General features: G+C 43.8%; 1 protein-coding gene across 1 annotated transcript; it reads left to right on the top strand.

Annotated features, from left to right (window-relative positions):
* The first annotated feature begins 11,563 nt into the window (after positions 1-11,563).
* Positions 11,564-23,763, top strand: GPR26 (G protein-coupled receptor 26). The gene is made up of 3 exons (XM_053949554.1): positions 11,564-12,231; positions 17,427-17,540; positions 23,532-23,763. The coding sequence occupies exons 1-3, from the start codon at positions 11,564-11,566 to the stop codon at positions 23,761-23,763; spliced, it is 1,014 nt and encodes a 337-aa protein (XP_053805529.1).
* Positions 23,764-24,309: the final 546 nt, after the last annotated feature.

Genomic DNA, 24,309 nt, shown 5'->3' with positions numbered 1-24,309 from the left:
CTGAGAAGCTTAACAAGGGTTAATTAAAAGCCCTCAAAGTCTTCCCACTGATCTTTACATAAGTCTTTACTCCAGCAAGTTCAGGGTCAGGCCTAAAATACTGCATACCATAGGGATGGATGTCTAAATCAAATAATGAGCAGGGGATATAAGTGACATGAATGAGAAATAATCCTGATTCCAGCATAAAGAATGACTTAAAATATTGAAATGCAGTAGACTCATGTCTTGACAACTCCTGCCCATGCTGCAAATAACACATAAGTAATAACCTTTTCTATCTAATCTTGCCAGAATTGCTCAAGAAATATCTTTTGGGGGATTAGCTGTTCCTGAACACTTTCTTCAGTGTTTCAGCTCAGAAGGCTGAAACACTTTTATCTTTGTCGTGTCTTTCTTACCTATGAGATTTTTTTCTTTAGACAAAAAGCAACCTTAACCCAGAAAAGTGCAGCTTTTCAGATCCTATTAGAAAAGACCACATTTTGCTTGTGCCTTTTATGCTGCTGTATTGAGGAAAGAAGCAAAGCTGCCACACTCATCTGGGAACAAAATGCTCAGGGCTAACAAAGGCAGCCAGCTCAGGAGGAGCAGCATTAGAGAAAACAGAACAAGGATATTGTTATTTTTTTAAAAATATCCAATGAAGCTCTTTCCATATAAACTCAGTAAATCACCAAAGGAGAATTTAGTGATATTTTAAAGGAGTTTCCTCTGGTAGAGACATCAGCAGATAAACAGGGTGGTTGCAATCAGGAGACAGCCCAAGTAATCCAAGGACAGAGTTAGGACATATTTTGCTAGGATGGAAGTCTGAGCAGGACGTTGTTTTTGTAAGGAGTGTCACTATTCCCAGTTCCCACTTTTTCAAGTCCACACCATAACATAACTCACCATACCTACAGGTGCTCACACAAACCCAATCCTTAGAATCCATGATCCTTTAATACCCATACAGGCAAAATCCTTCTTTTAATTGGTCTTGGATACTTTGACCTAGGAGCTGGGCAATGACAATATACATTCCCTGTTATTCTGCAAATCAAATGATCAGAAAATCCCTCCTTGGCTCTCTACGTGCCAGGTATAGCATCCTAATGTAGGACAATTAAAAAATTAAGGAAATGAGATGAAGCACTTTGCTACATGAATCCCTTAAAACAGATAAATTTCTGTTTGGATAACGTATTGCCTCTTGGAATTTTTATTGCAGGTCCTGTGCTGTTTTTCACCCCCATTATAATACAGCTTTCTCTGGTGAAAGTCATCCAACACAGTGCTTAATTAAGTTGCACAGCAACTAAACCTGTCCTTTGGTGGATAAAGGTAATATCCTGGAATATTCATGGATTTATCTGTATTTCTGTCTGTATTTCTGTCTGTATCTGTAGTAATTTTCCAAGAATAACTGCAGGAGCCAGGGTTATTCTCATGCTCAGGAAAGAGAGAGGTGTAAGAAGAAGGAACAAGATTATAAGTCCAGTTTTCCTGTTATCAGCTCAGGGATGGAGAAAATAGGGGTTTTTTTACCTCATTCCTTGTTCTGGGATCTCTGTGGATTCCTGGGAGCAAGTTAAGGCTGTAAAGAGCCTCGAGTCCTTTCTGGGATGGAAAAAGGATTTCACCAATTACAGCCCCTACACCCCACAGGATCTGAGCAAAGAAAGGCAGTAAATTCTCACTGCTGTGCTCAGGATCACCACCCACACCAGGGATTTTACACACTGCCCTGTGCCACCACAGCTCAGACTATTCTGTTAAAAGCTGGAAAATCACACAGTTTGGCTCAAATTTGTTGTGGGTTAAACCCTCGTGGGGTGTCACCGAGGCAAAATGGCTTTTGAGGAACATCCATGTGAAACACAGAAGATTTCTCTGAGCCTGTGTCAGTGCAGGTTTGTGTTCACAGCGCCACAAACCTGTGCCATCACTTCCATTACAGGCAAATATTCTCAGTGATGCATGTCTTGTCAGAAAAAATCATCTTAAAGCTGGGGTTTGGCAGTGCAGGACTCATCCTGCGAGGTTTATAAAGAAAAAAAAATCCCAAAGCATACTTTGAAATAAAAATATTGATTTTAGCTGATTCCTGACTCAGTGGATAAATGTGAGCTTTTATCTTGCTTTGGAAAGCTTGGGAATACAGAGTTTGGGTGTCTCTGTTGCAAAAGGAGATGGTTGTCTCTGGAATTACACTTTATTAGACCAAGCAAGCTGTTTGTTGTTAAAGCCCCCAAGTTTGTTTCAATATTGCTTTTTCACCTCCTCCATTTGCAACAACCCAACAAATCTTTTTAAGGTAGGTTTTACTTGTCCCTGAAATGGGCAAATTCTTACAAGATTTGTTTCTGGAAATCATTCCAAAGACTACATGAAAATCATTGGCAGAAATTGTCCAATTTTGACATCAAAAGGTTTGGATTTTCTGCCCTTTCAATCCTGTTGCCACCTCCATGTAACACATAGGGAAGGAGATGACCTTTAAAGGTCCCTTCCAACCCAAACCATTCTGTGATCCCATGATCTGAAAGGGTTCATTGCCCTGCCAGAGTGAGTTAGAGGATTTCCTGGGGGGCAGACATGCAGTTTCTACTAATTGGATTGAACTTTATATTCTGTGTGTGTGCTCTCCAGTATCACTCACTGGGATGCTCTTCCCTTCCCTTAAGTCAGCACCAAAGGCAGACTGTCAGATGTGAAACAGCTCTGATGAGGGAAAAAGTGAAGGAAAGTAGGGAAGAAATGAGGGAAGGTTTGCAAGAAGGATTAGAAGAAAATAAATTCAAAATCCAGTGTGACTTCTACAGCTGGAATCAAAAAGGGGAAGAAGCCAATGTCCAGAGGGGAGGAATGATGACAGCTGGAAATCCAAGGTAACAGCACTGCTTGCAAATGAGGAAACATTGCAGAGATTTGCATTAAGACAACCTCGATTTCTCTGCACTTAAAGCCATTTTTGAAGCCACTGTTTCCATTTCAAACAGTGTACTTGGAAGTAAAAAGAAGCTCCAGCAGTATCTGGCTGTGGGGCTGAGGGATATTTCCTGTGTCTCCTGATGTAGGGATGCTCCTCCTGCACTGTTTCCTCACCTCCCAGGCCCAGAGGATGAGGAGGAATATCTCCTTGAAGCTAATTGAATTATACTGATTTCAAATGGAAATTTTAAGGAACCCTTTTGTTAGTGATAATTAACATTTCTTTCACATGAGAGAAAAAGATCAGCATTCTGTAAGGAAAGCAAATCCCCATTTGTAGCTTTTTGTCCAAATCTTTAGGGGCTTTAGCTTTCACACAAACAACAGAAGTGAGGACTCAGAGTTAATTAAATAAAGCTGAAACTTCTGATGAAGGGCAGGAGATCCTCAACACCAGGAAAAGAAATCAGTCAGCAACTCCTTTAATTTTTCCCTCTTTACAGCTACCAGATCAATGAGGCACTCAGGGCTGCAGAGGAAATTCTTAACATGAACACTGTTAAAGCATTTTCATCTCCAGAGCTTGCCAAGAAAATGCAGGTGTTCCTGAAGCCCCAAGTAATAAAAACCCAGGGCTCCTGGGTCTGGCTGACAGGGGTTTTTGACAAAAGGAAGTCATCTTTCTGCGTGGGAGATAATTGCAGGTGATGTTCATTATGCCTTGGCTTGATAAAAATCAAAGAGTGATCAGGGACATAGACAAAACTTCACCACTTTCTTCTTTTCTGCCTTATAATTAGGCTTTGTGGCTAGAATCCCAGCTATCAGGTGAAATTTAATATAAGAAAAGTAAAAAAAAAAAAAAGTCCTAGAATATTATGATATAAAGGATATAACAGCTCACTTCAAAGTCTCTGTCCTCACTTGCTCCTTCCACAAATCTTATATCTTCCTGTGTGTTTGCTTCTTTTCTTTCCTCATGATTTCTCTGAACCTTTATCAGAAGAATCTTTTAGAAAGACAAATGGATTAACCAGTAGACATGGAAACAGTCTACATGAATGTGGATTCAATCAACTTTTTCCATGGGAAGAACTCACTTGAGACAGGTCAGGAGTTCTTGGTAAAATTAAACTGGAGGAATCCCTGTTCATTTACAGCTAATAAATGCACAGTGCTGCTGTGGACAGGGCAGCTTTCCAAATTTTTCCATCAGGATCTTGCTGGTTCTGTCTCTGTCTGACTTTTCTTTCATCTCAGGTAACTTGCATGGGAGTGGCCAATATTTCCTATTTCATTGCTTGGGTTATTTAAAACATTTACTGCATTGGAAAAAAAAAATAAAGGAGATGACAAGGCAGAGTTAGAGTTGACTCAAAGGCTGTGACTGTTTTAGAGGAGTTTTATCTCTGTGTTCTACTCTAGTAGAGAGATGAGTGACTGCTGAGCTCCTGAGCAAAACACTGTGGCAGCTGCATCTTGGCAAAGGATGAAACTCCTGAAACCAGACCTCAGAACTCTTTGGGTTGAGCTACTAAATGAAAAAAAAACCAATATTAACCCTTGTGGAATTTAACATAACTCACCAATTTAGCATTTCTATTATATCACACATGACCTGACATAAAATGAAAGTCATGTTTGCTGTAGAAAGCAACTGGTGGAGCTACAAATGGGATATCCTAGAGCTAAAGTCCTGTTTGGTGGCAATAAAGGACCTCTTCCAGTTTATTGCCATCTTAATAATTTGATACAAGAAGACAAGCTGTTTTCAAAGAGCAGCCTCTGATCCTTGTAATCTTCCTGGATTACAGGGGAATGCCAGTTCAGCTGCGTTTCTGGTGATTTCCAGTGTCAGGCTCAGAACCTCCTGGTGAGGGTTGATGGACACAGGGTTGCTTTGCATTAATACAGAAACCAAGTGTGGTGAGTATTCACCTCCTTTCACCCTCCATTTATCACAGAAGCTGTGGCTGCCCCTGGATCCCTGGCAGTGCCCAAGGCCAGGCTGGACAGGGCTTGGAGCAGCCTGGGACAGTGGGAGGTGTCCCTGCCATGGCAGGGGGTGGAATGGGATGATCTTTAAGGTCCCTTCCAGCCCAAATCATTCTGTGATTCTATTTTGCTTGTAAAATATTGACTGAGATTTACAGGTTCTAACCACAACCCTTTTACACTAATAACATTTCAAAATGAAAAAGCCAAACTGATGGCAAGGGCGGGCCACACCTCATTAATAGTGCTTCCCATACTATGGCCTGGAAATAACTTATGTATTTTTAAAAGGCTGCTGAGTTTATTGAAGGGATTGCATAATTTCTTCATTACCACAGTAAGCCAGTTAAATCAATAATTAAAATTAGAATTTCAGAGTCCTTAAACCTACTGGACTTTTAGAAAAGCTGCCAGTGAAAAAAGCCTTATAAAACCTTGTCAATATATCACAGATCCAAGGGAATCACAACCCCAAAAGAGCTGTTACAGGGACATAATTTAAGCCCTTAATAGACTGCTTTGCAATGAGTTTTTTAGTCTCTGAGAGAATGAATTGTATGTCTCATTCCCTGAGCTAGAACAACATTAATAAGCTTTCCAGCATATTTAAATTAGTTGTGCAGAATTTGCAGGTGACACACAAGGAGTAGAGCCCCGAAGTCCAAAATCCCAGCAGAGTAAGGGAGGCAAAGCAAAAACAAGCCCTGAAAAAAAAAAATACATATGCTCATGGAAATTAAATGTATTTTTGAACCCAAACTCTTCTGCCCAGCCTGCAGCAAAGATCCAAATATCCTTCGTTAATAAAACAGACATATTTGGTTAGATCATCCCCATATGTATCATAACCTCCTCCCCTGCAGAACTTATTAGAAAGAGCAGAAATGCTATTCTGTTCAGTTAAAAAAAAAAAAAAAAAAAAAACCCAAACAAACCAAACTCCAAACCAACCAAGATGCAAAACTCAAATATTGCAATCACAAGAGAACAAGATTATTAATGGACATGGCATGGCATGCAAAGAAGTGGATAGATAAGAATATCCACAACAAATTGCTATAGTAGAGGAAATGATGAGAAATAAAACACTTAGCTAATTGCTAAATGGAAGTTTACAAGGGGGCATGCTCATGTATGACTTTTTATATAGAAGCAGGCACTGACATCGATGTATCATTTTGAAAGCCTTCTGTTCAAGCCTCTATTTTCATCTTTGCTGAGTGAGAAGGAGCCAGCCCAGCTTAAAACAAGAGGAAATTGAAATACCACACATCTAAAAAGAGCAAGTGTGACAAAAGTGATTTCTGCTCTGACATTTTGAAGGAGTACAGGGTAAAGTGAACAAGTTCTATCTAGAGCAGTGTAGACTTGACAGGTGTCACTTATATCACTTGTATCACATATAGGACCAATATAAAATGTAACATCTAGCAAATCCAGTCCTGCCTTTCCTCCTAAAAAATTGGGAACTAATTTGCTTTACCTGTCTTCAGACAGCCAAGAATATTTGGGGTCTTTAAATTCGCAACTGTCTTCCTTCTTCCTCTGCATTTCAAATATCCAGTGCTTTGCCCAGGACAGTTTAAATCCCAGAGTAACAGCACATCCTAGGTGACTTTATGAGAGGTTACCCAAGCTTAATTCCTTTCCCTGAATAAAAACCTTCCAGTTTCATCACCTTCCCACTTGGATACAGGTCCCTAAATCTCTTCAAGCCCTCTCCAGGTCCCCTGAACAAGAACAAACTTCCCAAGGCAAAGCAAAACTCAGGCTGCTGCATCAATTCACAAGGCAGCTCTGATTGCAAAGACAATTCTCTTTCAGCTGCTGCAAAAAGCATCCTAGAGAAAAACAGAAATGGGAATCTGGCACAGGGTGCCCAGAGCAGCTGTGGCTGCCCCTGGATCCCTGGAAGTGTCCAAGGCCAGGCTGGACAGAGCACCCTGGGACAGTGGAAGGTGTTCCTGCACATGGCAGGGTGGAACTGGATGAGCTTTCAGCTCCCTTCCAACCCAAACCACTCTAAGATTCCATTTAGAATTATATTTTTATTATTATATTTCTAAGATAATATTTCAACAGTTCCTGGAGGCTAGAAATCATTATTTCCAGAAAAGTTTGAAACAGGAAGGGTGTTGGTGTGTGCTGAATAATTCTACAGGCTGTGATATTATGGATATACTAATTTAATTCCATTTAAATCAGATGGAATTTTGTTTGTTTAATTGGAGTTTTTCAACATCCCTCGATGATGTTAATTTTCCCATTAGTTACTCTTTTATTCATTAGCATTAAGCAAGAGGCGAGGAGTAAAAATAGGTTGAGAACAAAAAAAAAAAAAAAAAAAAAAAGAAAACCGAACTAGAAGTCCCTTATATCTTTAAAAGCATTAAAATGTAGCTAATTATTTTTTGTTAATAAATATTTCCTGGGGTAAGAAATGGCAGTGCAATTAAAATCTAATGCCCAAGCTCTATTTTGAGCCCCCCTTTCTGCCTTTGAGGTAAACCAAATAAAGCAGGTACATCCACGCACTCCCTCCTTTAAAAGAATGCTGTTCTTACAGAGCTCCATATGAAGATGAAGTGTGACTCAATATCTGCATCACTGATGGTGCTGATAGGACTGATTCTAAAATATGAATTGTGAACCAGAGCCCCTGCTGGAATATGTCATTTAACATCCTGCATTTGCCAGAATAACACAGAGGGACCAAGTCACTGGGCTTGCTCATCCCCTAATTGGTCCCCAGGAAGGAAGGAAGCTCTCACCTGGCTCCAAAGGAGCTCAGGGGAGGAGAGAGTTCTGCCATCCACCTACTCACACATCTCCACCCACAACCCTCCCTGACTCAAAGCTTCCCATGGCTTTCTGCTCTTCCTGCCTTGATTTGATTTCCTTAGCTGCCCTAAGAGTCCTTAAAAGCCCATCCAGCAGGCAGAAGTGCCAGGAGCACCAGCCATGTGCCTGATGTTTGTTTAATTCTGTGAAGCAAAGCAGCAGTGACAGCCCGAGCGTGGAAAATTCACCAGGAGGGCTCTGGGGAGCAGCTGAGGAGCTGTCCTGGCACTCTCAGCTCCAGGGCTCTGAGGTGAAGCAGTGGAGGGCTTCTCTCCCCACATCCCCAGAAAGGTGGTCCATGAGAAGCCACCTGGTTAGTCCCAGTTAGTCCCAGTGTGCCACACACAGAACCTGCTGGAGAGGAAGGAGCCAGGCAAGCATCCACTGGGTGATGCTCATTATCTGGGGCTGGGGAGAGTAGGGGCTGAAGTAAATTAATTTTTGGCCAGGGGAGGTGACAGAGGAGGTGTAAAGGTCACCTCTGACATCCCAGAGAGAGACAGACCTGTGGCTTCTGTCTCCATCAAGCAAACCTGCCAAGGGTTTGCATAGTACAGGCTGTTAACCACGGGTTAACCAAAGTTAACCCACAGGAGAGCCTAAAGAGCTCCCTTGGCCTTGATGGTCTTAGACTCTGCTCTAACCCAAATTACTCTCTTCTAACCCAAATTACTCTCTTCTAACCCAAATTACTCTCTTCTAACCCAAATGACTCTCTGATTCTATCCACAGTTCTATCCCAGGATTCCATCCTCTGGGGATAGGCAGTGACTTAGCAGTGCTCAGTTGCCAGCTGGGGTTAACCCTCGACAGATGCCCAGCAGATTCTTTCCTCCTGATCTGTATAAAATGAAGCCATTTCATGGCTCCATCGTGCTCCCTTAGGTACACAAAATAAATAAACCCAGAAGTGTTCAGCAAACCCCCTCTGCTGCAGGGACTAACAACAGGGGAATTAGTTATGTAAATCATTTGGGCCTTCAGAATACAAAATACACACTGACACTCAAATTATTCACTGAGAAAAAACTTCAGCTTCCTCCTGATATCTACAAAGGTTTTCCCTTTGATTGTAGATTTTTCCCCAGATCTGACCTTCCATATTCCATCACAGCTTCACTGAACTCTCTCCTTCTGCCTCCCATTATTTCACATCTATCGCTTCGGGAGAATCCTCTTTTCCCAACTGTCATCCCTAGTCCTTGTTCTCCGGGCATGAATTTCCTCCCCCACTGTTCACCCAGGCTCGACACTGATGCCAGACCCCTGTCACAGCAGGGAATTACTCAGGAGCAGAGTTTTTCAATCCTGGAGGCACCACAGCTCACTGAAGGGATAACAGCATGCTCTGTCAGGAAACCACCCTGATAAACCCGTGGCCTCGTGCACTGGAGGCAGGGGAAAAGCCTGAATTCCCCTGTCCTTGTGCAGCTGGGGGTCTTGCAGGGTTAATTTGAGCCCAGGAGGAGGCTGAGTGTGGAAAGAAGAGCCAGGAATCCCCTTGATGCCAACTGGGGGCGAGTTTCCCCCTTTACCACTGTCACAGAGTTCCTGCCTCTCATAAATGTATCACCAGAATTTCCCATTTTTTTTTTCCCCCCTGGTTCTTCCTAGCAAATTTTCCCACATTTTTCTTCATGGTGAATCCCAGCTCACACAGCACCTTCCTGTGGTCCTGCAGCTGCCTTTGCCTGCTGAGCTTGAAGGCTTTAAGCTGTCTCTGAGTGTCCCTTGGACACCCTGCTCAGGCTGTTGATGCCAGGAGACCCCTCTCAGCAGGGCTGCTGCTTCCTACACAAGGAGGAAACTTGCTGGGGCTCTGGTGCTGTGAAGCAGCAGCAAAACCTTCATCTTGTCCCTCCTTTCCTCAGTCCACTTCTCCTAAGAGGGCAACAACCCCTCGTATTTAAAGAAGGGGACACCTTTAGGATTGTCTCACAGAATCACTAAGGTTGGAAAATCCCTCTTAGATCATCAAGTCCAGCTATCAACCCAACACCTCCACCACGTTCACCACTAAGCCACGTCCTCAAATGCCACATCCACACGTTTTTTGAGCACTCCCAGGGGTGGTCACTCCACCACTTCACTGACTTTGGAAAGGAGACAAACGCTGTAGGTCTCTCCTCATCCCCTCAGCACGAGGAGTCGTGTTCTGGACACAGGGAGCTCTCAGGGCTGAGGGACAGACCCTGAGCTGCTCCTTCCAGCCCTTTAAAGCCTGGCTTTTGAAAACAAAACAAACCAAAGCTGAAGTGAAAGAGGCTTTTTCTCCAACATGCCAAGCTCTGGCAGCGAGCAGGATGCCAGCTCTGCTCCTGAGCTGCAGGGAACAGCTGCTGTTGGTGGAGATGCACAGCTCTGGAGGGCTCCGAGGGAAAACTGCCCGAGCATCGAGCATCGAGCTTTCCCACACGTGCAGAGGCACTTACTGAGCCCCAATAACTGTGCTGCAGGGGATCTTTTGCCTTCTCATTGTGCAGGGATTAAAGCCTGGCTGCCTCGATCAGAAAGCTGTCCTGATTGCTCACAAACTCTCAGCGTCCCCGGTTAAAACTGATTTAAAGAGACAGGAAAAGCAATGAGAAATCAACTCCTGCTCCGTCCTTTAAAACAAACTTAATTTTGACACCTAATTATGTGCAAGTCAGACTCATTCCTACTCATTCCTATTTCCTTTGCCAAGCTGCTTTTTGGTTTTGATCTCACAGGGTGCTCACCCTCACAGGGAGGGAGGCTTTGATTAGGAGGAAGGAGAAAGGCTGAGGGAATAAAGGTACCTGCAGCACGATGCTGCCTCTGCCCCTCACCTGCTCTGTGACCTTGGGCATGTGGCTCTGGCATCTGGGCTTTGATTTCCCTGCTTTTAAAGGAGGGGAAGCAATCAGTTTCCTCCTCCACATGGTATTTGGAGACAACTAACTGCAAAGTGCTGAACCCCAGCAGTAAAACCATTCCCACAGCCTAATTACAGCTCCAGAGAAGTAGCAGAATATATCCATTTCCCCCATCTCTCTAAGCAGAGCTAATGAAGAGAAAAGAAAGCCCCTGCCCTGGCTGAGAGCAAGCAGCAGCACTGCAAGTGATGCGCTGAAATGAAGGGAACACGCTGGAGTGCAGGAATTCGGTTACAAGGCTTGTTTGCAAATTAATGGCTAAATCAATTAAATGCAAGCATGGGATTCCTCTTGAGGAAAGTCTAGTCACGGTCGCAGGGAGAAGGGGAGGGGTTGTGGAGCAGGGATGACATAATCACGTTTGCGAATCACCAGCAGTGTGCATGCTTTAATCCATTAATGGGGTTTTTATCTGTGATCATAAAAAGCAGGTTACATTCAGCCTGGAAGGGAGTGAGGGTTGGAGGAGAGGGGAGGGGAGAGAAAGAGAGAGAGGGAGAGAGAGGCAGAAAGCAAGGGAGAAAGAGAGCACAATTCACTCGGTGGATTGCTTGCAAGCTTGGGGCTGATAATTAGGGATCTCAGGAGAGCAGCTTCTCAGAATAACACGCTCTCCTCAAAATGGACCGACGGCAGACAGTGGTTCAGTCCTGCTGATATTTTTTAATCCCTCCTTGCAGTTTGATGGGCATTCCCAGTGCTTTTGTGCACGTCTCGGGAAGCGTTGACGTGGAAAGGAGCAGCGAGGAGGGGGAGGTTGGAGGAGAAAACTGCAGCTCCTCTAAAAATACGGAGGGCATGCACGGGAGCGAGCAGGCTGGGGAGGAGGGCGAGGCGGGGGCACCTCGCACCATGGTCCCCCGGTGCCGGCGCGGCGCAGTTTCGGAGATGTCCCTGCTGTGACCGGACGCACCATGAGCATCTGGGAGCTGCTCCTGGCTTTCGTGGTGGTGGTGCTGATGCTCGTGGCCCTGCTGGCCAACGTGCTGGTGCTGATGTGCTTCCTGTACAGCGCCGACATCCGCAAGCAGGTCCCGGGATTGTTCATCCTCAACCTCACCTTCTGCAACCTGTTGATGGCCGTCTCGAGCATGCCCCTGACCTTGGCTGGGATCATTTACAAAAGTCAGCCGGGAGGAGATCAGGTCTGCCACGTTGTGGGCTTTCTGGAGACTTTCCTCACCACCAACTCCATGCTGAGCATGGCAGCTTTGAGCATTGACAGGTGGATTGCTGTGGTCTTCCCTCTAAGTTATCACTCCAAAATGAGGTACCGAGACGCCGCTCTCATTCTGAGCTACACGTGGTTGCACTCGGCGTCGTTCCCCATAGTGGCAGCTTCTCTCTCCTGGCTGGGTTTCCATCACCTCTACGCCTCCTGCACGCTCTACAACAAGAGACCAGAGGATAGGACACAGTTTGTGATTTTCACTGGGGTCTTTCACGCCCTCAGCTTCCTCCTCTCCCTGGTAGTGCTGTGTTTCACATATCTCAAAGTGCTGAAGGTGGCACGGTTCCACTGTAAGCGCATCGACGTGATCACTATGCAGACCCTGGTGCTGCTTGTGGACATCCATCCCAGGTAAGCTTCCCCTGAGTTCAGCAACTGGTCGTGGCAGAAGAAGTGAGGAGGGGGCTCAGTGTTGTGGTAAATAGAGACTAATCTGTCTCACAGCAGGGCATGGGGAGGGGGAGGAAACAAACATCCTGTTTCTGCACGGTTCTTTTCACTTGTTTTTAATTCTCTGATTGCTGAACTCATTTTTTGTTAGGCTTAAGGACTTGTTTTGGGAGGGAGAGCAAATGAACAGGCAGTTTTGGTCAAGCAAGCACTTCCCTTTGAGACAGTGATCAGATCACTGCCCTTTGTATCTGAAGGTGGATTTTTTGGTCGATAGCTTTGCATATTTTGGGCACTGTCAGCCCAAGACCCGTTGCTGGATCCCTGAGAAGGAGGAGGCTGCACATGTCCCTTGGAGTTTGGAAGGGAAGCTGAGTGTTGCCTGCTTCTCCTTTTCCCAGCAGTTTCTTCATTGCTGTGGTCTCTGTAACTTTATCATTCCTGAAGGCAGAATCCTTGAGGGAATTACATCTGCAAAATTCATGTGCTCGAATGCCTGTACTTAAACCTTAAGTGAGAGAGAATTCAGCAGCAGTGTTAATGTGACAAACAAGGGATGTATAAAGCTCATTTCAAATGGGAGATTTTAGGCAAGTCCCTCGAGACAAGAGGAGAAAAGTCCCCAGGGACTGGCAGGATTGTGGGCTGGAAGGCAAGACCCAAACAGGGAGAGGAATGTGTGCAGAAGTCACACCAGGAATTATGCGTAAGCCATAAATCTTGCATGAATAATTGATGTATAGGTCTGGAAGGGATGCAGGCTCGGTGTGTGATACTGGGAGGAAATCTGCCTGGAAGAGAGGAGAGCAGAGAGCAGAGAGCAGAGAGCAGAGAGCAGAGAGCAGAGAGCAGAGAGAGAGGGCACTCCCATGCCACACATCCCATCTGACCATCCCTGCTCCCCTTTGCTGCACCAGCCTCTCCATCTGCAGGCAGCCAGGAGCAGAGCTGCAGGGCTCAGAGCACATGTGGCTGTCCTCAAACACAGGTCACGGTCTGGGGATGCCTGAGGCTAAGACAAATAAGTCTGGAAGGATCAGGGCAGGGCAGCACATTTTAGAGGGACAAAAGCATTTGCTCAGAGAGAGAGAATTCTCCTGTTAAGCTGTTTGAGCTGTCTCTTGACCAAGAATGCAGAGCAGAACTTTGAGCAAGTCTTGTTGCCGTTCTTGAGAAATGCAGGGATAAATCTTCCCTTATTCACCAAGTCACACTGAGGAAAAAACACCCTCCTGCCTTACGTGCTGTCTGCTTGATGAACTGTGCCTCGACTGCCTTAGTTCCTGCAGCATGAGGAGATGTGCTGGTTACTCCCAGGAAAGTGCCATAAACCCACCAGTGCTGTTTGAAACCCCGTTCGTTTTGCCTAATGTTAAAAGTATGCCTGGACTGCACAGCAAAGTTTAGTAAAAGGGCAAAAATCTCAGTGTTGCTTTTCCTCCCCTGCATTTTTTAGGGTTGAGGTTGATTTGAGGGTGTTTGTGCATTTTGTGACCCTCTCACTGCGGGGTGGATTCAGTGGGGCTGTGGGAATGATGCTTCCTCCCTTCAGGGGAGACAGAGCTGTGCAGGCACTTTGCTGTGAGCAACCTGCGCCACTGTCTTTACCTCTGACACCAAATTATTCTTAGAGAGACGTGCCTCTCTCTAAGAAAGGAGTTTTAGTTTCTTTTCTACCCGACAGAACTGATGGCTGATTTGACCCCTGGAGGGGCTGCTTTAACCAGTGACAGTTCCTGCTGCTGAAAGGGGCAGATGTCAGGTCACCAACCCTCCTGAGAGAGCTGCACGGGGGCTGCAGCTCTGCTGGCAGAGTCAGAGATGCTCAGAAGCGTCTGACATAACAAAGGCATCGTGTGCATTGTGTAACAGGCAATTCCTGGGTGCCCTGTGGTACCTGACAGCACAGCTGTGGATGCTGGCAGAGTCCAAATGGGAGAAGAAAGTTTGCAACCCCACTTTAGACTTCGCCAACTCTGGCTCTTTGCAGAGGAGCCCCAGTTTTAACACTGGGAAATGTGTACAGACAATTTTCTGCCTCCCATGACTCAGAATCCACCCGCAGGGGGGTCTGGTGACAGGAGTTGTGACAGATGGCTTTATTACCTGTGACTTAGAAAGACACGAGTGATCTCCTGAAGATCATTCAGGACGAGCACAAAGGAAACCTCCAAATACCCTGCAAATATCTGTGAGTGCTTAGAGGGCATTTCAAGCTAGCTGTGGCTTTTTTAGTGGATCCTGCTTTTTCTTTGTTCTTAAGACCAAAATATCTTGAGTATTGTTGGAGATTTGGGCAAAACTTCACTTAAGTGCTTAACCCATGTATTTCTTAATTCAAATTATCTGTACTATCTTTTTGATGTACCCAGCTCCACACATCTTAAGGTCCAATATCCCATAAACTTTGTTTAAAATGCCAAACCTTCAAAGGGATATAGCTCAGATTTCCCAGGATATTAAAATCTTTAAATGAAAGCTTAGCCAATAATCTTGTTGTATTACTGATGTCACTGCTAGAACTCACACGTGTCTTATCTTAGTGCATGAAAGCATGTGCAAAACCAAAATATTCATCTGTGTACATGATCTACATGAAGGGGTGAGATAAAATACATTTCTCTGTGATGTGGTATTTATTGGATACATCTGGAAGGGCTGAACAAAAGAAATGGGTTTAAGTCTACCAGGACAGTCATGGGTGAGCTCCAGGAGTGAGAGACAGCTTTGCATGTGCCAGAAAGGAAAAGATGTAACTGGGGAAACAGAGACAAAAATTACACCACCCTCTCCTCCCTAACAGTACCTTAATTGAACCTGTTTTGGAGATTCACTTTCCTGTATTGCCATGGGCTTGGGATATTCTGAATTTAAGAACACAGATCTTAAACAAAGCTCATGAAACACTTTTTCTGCACATAAAAATACTCCAAGTTCCTCAGCTCTTGCAGAATTGAAAGCACACAGGTTCCCTTGAAAATGTGGATTTTTTTTCCTTCTCAGCTGTCATTTCTAGCTGCAAATAATCCACATATAGAACATGTAACACCTTTAAATGTGTCTTATTCTTTAAGACAAATACAATTTGTTAGAAGAACAAACTTTTCCTCCGGTATTTATTTAATCATGTCATGATAGCTGCTCTGGGCCTGGCAATGTAAGACCAAATTTAGAATGGAGCAAAGGAAGCACTTTAACACAACCAAAGGAACTCATTGCCATAGAGATCACTGAAACACACTGAGATCCTCAGGACACAACATGTGTATGGGTGTTGATAAAACATTTACAGATGAAGTAAATAATGTCAGGGTATGGCCATGAGCCTCAGAGCTGTGAGAGTGTGGAGTCTGACAGTGAGTCATCAATTAAAAATTTACAACAAAAATGGAAAGACCAATGCCAAACAGTTGGGTTAAAAAAAAAATATATATTTATATAAGTTCAGGACATGGGCCAGCCAACTCAGTTTGCCTGAAAAATGACTGTGTCACTGTGGGATCTGTGCAAGCAGCCAGCAGCTCTGCCATGTGCACAGAGAGGGGTTCAGGATGCCAGTCTGGCTCTGCTGTGCCCTTTCCAAAGGGATTTATTGAGGTACAGGCAGTCCTGGCACTGTGGGAGACACCAGTGCTGCCCGATCCACCTGCCTGGAGTAGACAGGAGCTCCTCCACTTCCCTCAGAAACCATAGGGAGCACAGGAGTCCCTCAAACAGGCAGAGGAGGATGAGCTTTCACATTAATCATTGTTTTCACAAGCCAGTGTGCTGATTTCAGGGATTTTTTGCACTGAAACAAGGCCTCAGCCCTACTGGCACCCCGAGGGCATTCAGAACTCTCTGGTGGCCTGCTGAAACCACTGGCAGAAAACTCAAAGGAAAAGCTCCTGTCCTAAAATACCATCGGAAGGAAAGAAACCAAGGTGTGACTAATTTGCAACTGTTTAGTTAGAAACAGGGCTGGTTTGAGGTGAGGAATGAGGATATCCCAGACTGTGGATTTATGAAACAGTTCCAGCTTTGGGGAGCATTCAGCCCTGCAGATCTGACAGGATGTTTATGGCCACACAGCTCACAGCTCTGGGACACAGTGGGAGCTCCCATGCTGGGCTGGAGGTTCAGAGTGTTCTTCTTCCCATTATGATTTTGTTGTTTTGTTGGGTATCTTGCTGGGACGTTTCTCCTCTCCAAGGCAGTGGTGTTGGGATTGCTGTTTCTAGGGAATAAGCATGTTCCCTATCCCACTCTGGATATTTGGGGATTTTTGAAGGAACTTTGAATGAGTTAGAGACAGGACTGCTGAATTACTTTTGATGATGAGATTTATTTTCTTATCTTCGACATAGGAAGGGTGAGTTCAGCTCACATCTTCACTGCATGGCTCAGAAGGTCCCAAGACCCTTCATTACAAGACCTTTTAAGGAGTTATTGACCAATTAAACACTGCCAAAAAGGATATTTATGTTTTTGACCCAATCCTTACGTATTTTGTCTTATGGCCCCATGCTACAGTGTGAGTTTTCTTAGCCAATCATGTTATGACACACAAACCTACAGTATTGCATTCTAAACTCCTTGTTTACTTCTGTAACTATTTATTTTTTGATATCTTAAACTCTAAAACTTGAAACTTTCCTCTTTTTAACTTAACATGTCTCTGCTTTAAACTATAAATCCACATTCTCGCTTTTAGCACCTAAGTTTGGAAGCCTTTTCCAAAGTCTCAGATCAAATCCTGTGTTCAATTTTAAGCTTTGGTTTACAGGCCCAAAGTTCTGAGAATTCCCTGCATTTTGGATTCCAACAGGATATTTTCCAAATCTTTGAGTATCTTGCCTGCAAATACAGCTTACAGTAGTTCAAGAAGGAGCTGCAAACTGAATTCAAGGATGAATTCCACCAATTTTTCTATAGATCAATTGATATAATGGGGTTGTGTGCACACAAACCAAGTATTTGTCAGGAACTTTGTGGAGGGTAAGACAAACAGAGAATGCATTAATATTTGGTTTTGTCCCACTTAAACGCAGTGCACCTGTTATTGGTTTACACAATTAGAACAGATTTTTCTCCATCATTCCATGGTGAAGCCATTGGGAATTGTGAGCTGGAGTTATTTGTGACTGATGCTCTGGTTTGTGTTGAATGTCACGCAGCGTGCGAGAGCGTTGTCTGGAGGAGCAGAGGAGACGGAGGCAGCGGGCGACGAAGAAAATAAGTACCTTCATCGGTACCTTCATCCTTTGCTTTGCACCTTATGTAATCACAAGGTAAGTGTGAACCTACGTCCTGGAAAAGGCTGCTGAGATGCACTCCTGGCTCAGGGAAGTAGGGCACTCGGAGCCAGAACAGGATTGCAGTCTCCCGGGGAGATCTGAGGCGCCGTTTCCACTCCTGTAACGGAGGTTGCATGTACTGAGCTAACAGATGATGTAAAGTGTCCCAGTCAATGTGCTGCTTGCATGGCAGGGATTTAGGAAGTCAGTCCATAAGGTTTTGCAGATGATGGCTCAGGTTTTAAGCCTTTATATTTTTCACATTCTGTGCTGATTTAGTGTGTGGGTCTGGGCTTCATATTAAGGGATGGTGAGCTCTCTGCACAGAGCAGGGAGAAAAAACAATTCCTTCTCCAGCTGGGCACCAAGGACAAATGATCCAAATCTCAGCCCAAGAGCACAAACACCGTGGGCTGGAGAGAGAAAAACAAGCAGGATGGGACTGCATGTGCTAAAGCTGGAATGGGACAATGAACTGCAATGTGCAAATGGAGCAGAACTTCTAAAATTTCTGGAGATCCTGTGACTGGTTGTGCACTTTGGGACCATTTTGGTTCATCTTGGGTGCAGCCCTGGCTGGGCTCTTGTGCTGCCCAAGGTGGATCCATTGAGGCCTTTTAATAAATCCCTGCTTTATTCTTTATTTCTATTCTTTAACTCTGTCCAGCCTCTGTTCTAGGTCAGCCTTCACAAGGCATCACAGACATTTTTTAGTTGTCACCTACTGCTCTGATTGACTTCCCAGTCCAGGGGTTGATCTCCAGGGAAAATCTCACCCGAATAGCTCAGACTATAAAAATTTGATCAACAAGATTCAGCAGAGGTGAGAATGTGGTCAACAGACTTAAACAGTTTTGTCTGATTGGGTAGGGTTTATTAGTCGTAAATATCAAATATCAAAGCTGTGCTGGCTCATAACTGAAAAATCTTCTCGTGATTTATGGTAGATATCTATCCACCAGCTGATCTTTGGAAATGGCTTCTGTGGGAAACACTAAATTACTCCTGTGAAATAAAAAGTAAAGAAAAAAAAGTTATCTGGTTGTTAAAGGAAATTTACAGCTTGCATTCCTTATTATAAGATTTTGGAAAAACTGAGACGCTGATATGCACAACAGAGAAAGAAAAAAAAAAATCAAGGTATCTCCTATTCCAATACTATTAAGTAGAAATTAGTGTGGCTGACCTCATTCAAACACAGATCCACCTTGAAAAAAATCATTGAAAAATCTGGATTAAGAGTCAATGTAATTGGACATTTGGCCAACCGTGTGCTTTTCCAATTCAGTGTAATATCCTGAATCCCCAGAATTAGAAAATTAAAGTAATTTACTAGAATTACCTTCACTGTCACTTTGTGGGCACAAGACACCACTGCAAGCCATGCACTTAAATGGTATGAAAGGACTTGTAATTAAGGACATTTAGCCTTAATTCTCAAGCTGTAAGATATGAAAGTACTTGTCTTTTTGCAAATGGTTAATTTTCATTTCATGTTAGGTCTCTGAACTTACTGAAAATCCTCCCAGTCACAGAATAGCTGGCAGCTCATCCTGAGTGACACTGAGTGCTCTAACCAGAGCTGTCAGGAGTATTTCTGTGCTCCTGCAAAGGCATCTCAGCACTCAGGCACCTCCTCCCCACCTCCTCTTCACTCCATGGCATCCCAATTTGTGTCCCAGTAGCCTTAAAATACAGAAGAGGGGGTAGAAAAATCCTGAGCCTCCTCCCTTTAGTCTGTACAAGGATCACTTCAATGTTCTCCTGCTGAGGAACAGCTTCTCCACAGAGGGTGATGGTGAGGAGGGGGAAAATGCAGGGTCCTGGATGCATGAGGACGTTTTGGGGTAGGGTGGGAGCTGGTCAGACATGTCAGGAGGGGTGAAGCCTCCCACATTCCTGGCCTTTTCAATTCTGGCACGTGTAAAAAGATCACTGCACATCATTGTCACTGCTAGAAATGAAGGGGTGGGACTATTTTCAGGCTAAGAACGATTTATTGCTCGGATAAACATCAGTCCCAGAGGCCCTGAGATTTTAGAGGAGCGAGCATTCGGCCACAGCCCAAGAGCAGTCACAATTCTTTGTTCCAAGGCAATGCAGAACTTTCTAACCCAATGGACAGTTGCCACAGGGTTTGTTTTGCTTTTCTAACCCATCACCTTCACTCACTTCTGCTGCACTGAGGATACTTTTATCTAATGGGCTTCTAACTCACAGGCACACATCTGCTTCTGTCTTAACTCCTGAACTCTCAGCTTGTTCCATACAACCCCACCCTTACATTACAAACCCTTCACTATCTTCTCAGTATAGTTTCTTACTTAAGGCATATTCTTACTTACAACTATAGAATTATGAGTTTATGATTTTTCTGCTTAATATCTGTGTATTGTATTTTTTACATCAATCCAAGCTTCTTCCAAGGCTGCAGATCAAACCCTTCAGTGTCTGTGGGAGTTTCTGGTTTTCCAATTCCCATAGCTGCACAGCAGGCTCAAGGGGAATTCCCTCCCTGAGAGCCCTTGCTGGACACGGGCAGGTTTGGGTGTTCCAGGACACTCATCCCTACCTGCCCTGAGCCTCACACACAGGGCTGAGCATCCAGACACCGAGGGCATTGGGAGAATTGGATTTTAATTGTGTGAGCAAGTGTGTAATTGTGTGTAATTTCTGGACTGTGTCCAGTGCTTTGCATGCTCCAGAGAGACACGATCCATCACAGTGTAAGCTGTGGACAGAAGTCAGGAGAGGGAGTGCCTTGCTCAGCCTCTCCTAATCAGCAATATATTTCAATTAAACATGCTTTTAAGTACTCCCTGAACTGGGGGCTGACAGCAGTAAATCACGAGGTTTCACTATAACATCTTCCTGTTTCCACACTAAAAATATTCTGTGAATGAGTGAAGGAGTTGTGCTCATGACCCCAGACAGATAAATGCTTCTCTGGGTAAACCAGAGTTTTTCAGATCACAGTGAGGTAAAAATCAGATTAGGCACTTCATTTATCAAGAAAACACCCTTCTAATTAGTTCAGTAGATGATCTTAAGTAGTGTATCAGAATCAGATTGTCTTTGATCCAGTGTTTCCACTTTACCAGCATGACAGGTGTAATCCCCCCATTAAATATTTCTAGGCATAGCTTGTTTCTTGTTTTGTAAAATAATCTGCTGGTACACATTTCTTCCTTTGCTACATTTATCATTATGCAATTAAATATACTTTTTCCAAACCTCTTTTCTCCAAAGAACTTTTTCATAGGAAAAATGAAGACAAGTCATACAAGTTTCTAAAATTCATTTCCAACTCCAGGCATTTCATACTGAAATACAGAACTCTGCTCATCTAACTTAATAAGTGCTGTCAATGTGTGAGGAAATTGGCCTTAAATTAAAAATCCTGAAGTAATAGCAGGCAGAAGTTCATAATCCCAAGCCCTCAGGTTACAGAGGAGGATGGTGGAACAGGCAGACGATGATTAAAATTCTGTTGTATCATCTCTGGGGGATAGGGGGTAAGCAGAGCCTGGTTTTGAACTGTTGTTTGCCCTCTGCATATGCAGATCCTGCTTGGGCACACAAGAAGCAGAATTCTTGTGCAATTTGTGTTCTTTAGCATCCCAGCTGAGTGGGCACACTTTCAGAAAAATATTTTAACTGCACATGTAAATAAAGGATTTCCAGTGTGCATTATGTGTGTGGAGATCAAGGTCACACTCTTCAACATGGCATTCTTGTTTGTTTACTGAAGGGGAAATAAAATAATTGGATAGCCATGTGAAATGACACACTCTGCAGAGCTGTAAGTTTCCAAAATATGATCAAAATATCACAGAAAAAGAGTTTACAGCTTTGAAATAAGAAGGGTTTGAAGACCAGACAGTAGAAGAGAGGCTTATGAAAGCAAGTCAGGGAATTATGTCGTTGATATTGTAAAATTTAATTTACAGGTAGCACTGAAATATTAATGTTCCTTCACTGAAAATGTCTTTTAGGCCGAAACGTTTCATGAAAATGGAAGCTGTGCATATAATTTCCCTCACAAATGAGAAACAAAACCTTTCAAAGGCAATAAATTCTGTGATGTGCCTTGAAAGGCTGACATTTATTTGTTTGTACATGAAATGGAAATGCATAGCTCAGGGTTTGGCTACATTTCTGTGGTTGCTGCTTGATAACAGCAAATGTAATTTACTATAAAAAATAATACATGAGAATTGAAAAATGTGTAAATGTCAAGGAAGCTTACAGAACGCAAGGAAAATATTTAAGATCTTGTTAATAAAAGTGTAGGCTTTTCATTTGATCAGTCAATGAGGGTAAAATTAGCAAGTCTAGGCTTGCAACCCTGAAGTGTCTGCTTGATGTGCTTTAAATGGAGACTGTTAATGTCTCATAGAACTGACTGACAGAGCCTCAGACACAAATTTGTCATATTTTGGTTATTCAAGGCATCCGCTGAATTTAATTAAACGTAATCAAATTCACATCTGTAAAGCACTCAGTAAAAATAAATCATCCAAATGAGATTCAACGTGGTGAAATTCAAAACGTGAAGTAGGCATTGAATAAATGAAGTGGAGAACAACAAGTTCTCCACTTGGTAGAGATTACAAAGCAAATATGACTCAGTAGGTGATTAATTTCCAAATTGTCAATTCTCATTTTAGAACAAGTTAACGTGGATGTCATAAGTTGCATTTTATTAAAGAAGAGAGAATACACCAGATGAGACCACCTGGAAATTCGAGCAGATGAAAATTATGTCTCAGTTCTCATCTTTGCAGGAAATATAAAGACCGTGAATTACAAGGAGAGGTTGAAAGAACATTCATTTATTTGAGATGAGAGAGAAATGGGACAGATAAAGGTTCTTTGGGGCCTCAGAGCTGCTGAGCCAAGCAGCACCAGTGGAGTGGCACAAACAATTCCCAAGTATTTTCATGTGACATTCCCTGGTCACCTGAAATGTCCCTCACATTGACTGCACTGTGACATCTGCCAGCATTATTTTAAATAATACATTGTAGTGAAAGGTTATGAAGTGGAATGACTGAGGAAAAAAAAATCCTCATCTCTAAACTGCTCGAAGTACCAACCTTATTGTCATTGCTGCTGCAGGAACCACCCTTCAGAATGTTCTTTGGAGGTGCTGCTTTGTCTGGAGAAACGTGAGCAACTGAAGTATGTCCCAGGCAGGTTTAAGAACACCTGCTGCTGCAGACAGGTCCAGCAAAGACCTGACCTGCCATGTGGGGCTCTGTAAAAGCACACGTGGCTGTTTGACCTCTATAAAAATCAATAATTTCTAACAGCTGTAGAGCCATATTGAACAGAGCTGCCCTTTGATGCTGCTCAAAGGCGTGGGGAGTTATCAATATTTCCCTGTCAAAAATGCTCTCCCTCAGTACACAGTGAACTATCTGGGCTAGTGTAGGCATGAGCAGTATATTGAGCTCTTTCCTCTCCCCCTCCCCTAATGATTTAAAACTTTTGTGTTGCTATATTTGTTGCAAATATGAATCCTTGCCCTTTGAAGTGGCCAGTTTTTCAATTCAGGGTACGATACGCCGTCTCTCAGCGATGAATTTTCCGTGTGTGCTTCTACAACTCAGACAAACTCAAAGGCATTGAACGGTCTCTAGGAGCTGGACTGGCCAAAAGAGCTGGGTAGCCCTGGTGAGGTGACTTAGGTGCTCTAGAGGGGACCCAGAACCACAAGTTCTGATTGAAGCTGGGTTTTTGGGTTGCTCATAGTAGAGGAATTTGATTCCCCTGAGACCAAGCAATGGCACTGTGGCAAACAGGCCTCAAGTTTACATTTGCAGCCTGTAAAATTTTTAGGAGGAGGACAGCATACACATTTTCATGAGTAAGGCTTTCTTTTCTTTAGTTTTGTTGCAGTTGCCCAGCAATAATTTGAGGGTTTGGGGTGGGTTAATGTAATTTTTAACATTCACTCTTTCACCCTCCCTCTTTCCCCAGACTCGTTGAATTATCCTCTGTGGTCCACATCAACTCCCACTGGGGGATCATTTCCAAGTGCTTAGCTTACAGCAAAGCTGTTTCAGACCCTTTTGTGTACTCTTTGCTACGGCACCAGTACAAGAAGACGTGGAAGGACATAATAAACAAGATCCTCAAGAGAAGCTCCATCAACTCCTCGGCGCTGGCGGGCGAGTCGCACAACCAGAACCTTCCGCAGCTGAACGAATGAGGAGCCTGCTATGGGACCTGGCAAGTGGTGTTTGTGAAACAACAGCAACTGGCCCACCCCTAGTAGCTCTCCTCAGCTGTCCAGGTTTTGGGAGGCAGCTGTGGGCAGGTTGAAGCCCAGACCGTGTCCCTCCAGCAGCCCGGGTGACATCCAGGCTGCTCTGGACCTCCTCCCTCCGACTGGAAGAGCGCTATTGACCCGTGGACCTGCAAGCTCCACAAATACAAATCTCCCATTGATTTCCATCAGCAGCTGCATTTATAGATAAAAAAAACCAGTCCTCAGCAGAGGAATTCCTGAAGGTAATGGGGAGCAAACCGCTGCTGGTGTAAGATTATTCTGAAAAGCTGCACAGGGATGTTTGTGCTGTGTTTGTCGTTTGCTGCAGGTAAAGCTCCTTCTGATGTAGCTGCCAACGTGGCTTTACAAAAACCACCCCACCCTGGTGGCTTGAGAAGGTTGTTTGTAGAAAATATCTTAATGGGAAAAGCTTAAAAAAAAAAAATTCTAATTATTCATCCAGTGCCCAATGCAGTTCAGCCTTTT

The sequence above is a fragment of the Vidua chalybeata genome, chromosome 8 (genome assembly GCF_026979565.1).
Source record: "Vidua chalybeata isolate OUT-0048 chromosome 8, bVidCha1 merged haplotype, whole genome shotgun sequence".
Taxonomy (NCBI): Eukaryota; Metazoa; Chordata; class Aves; order Passeriformes; family Viduidae; genus Vidua; species Vidua chalybeata.
Note: the sequence above shows the minus strand (reverse complement) of the source record. Positions and strands in the feature narration are given on the sequence as shown.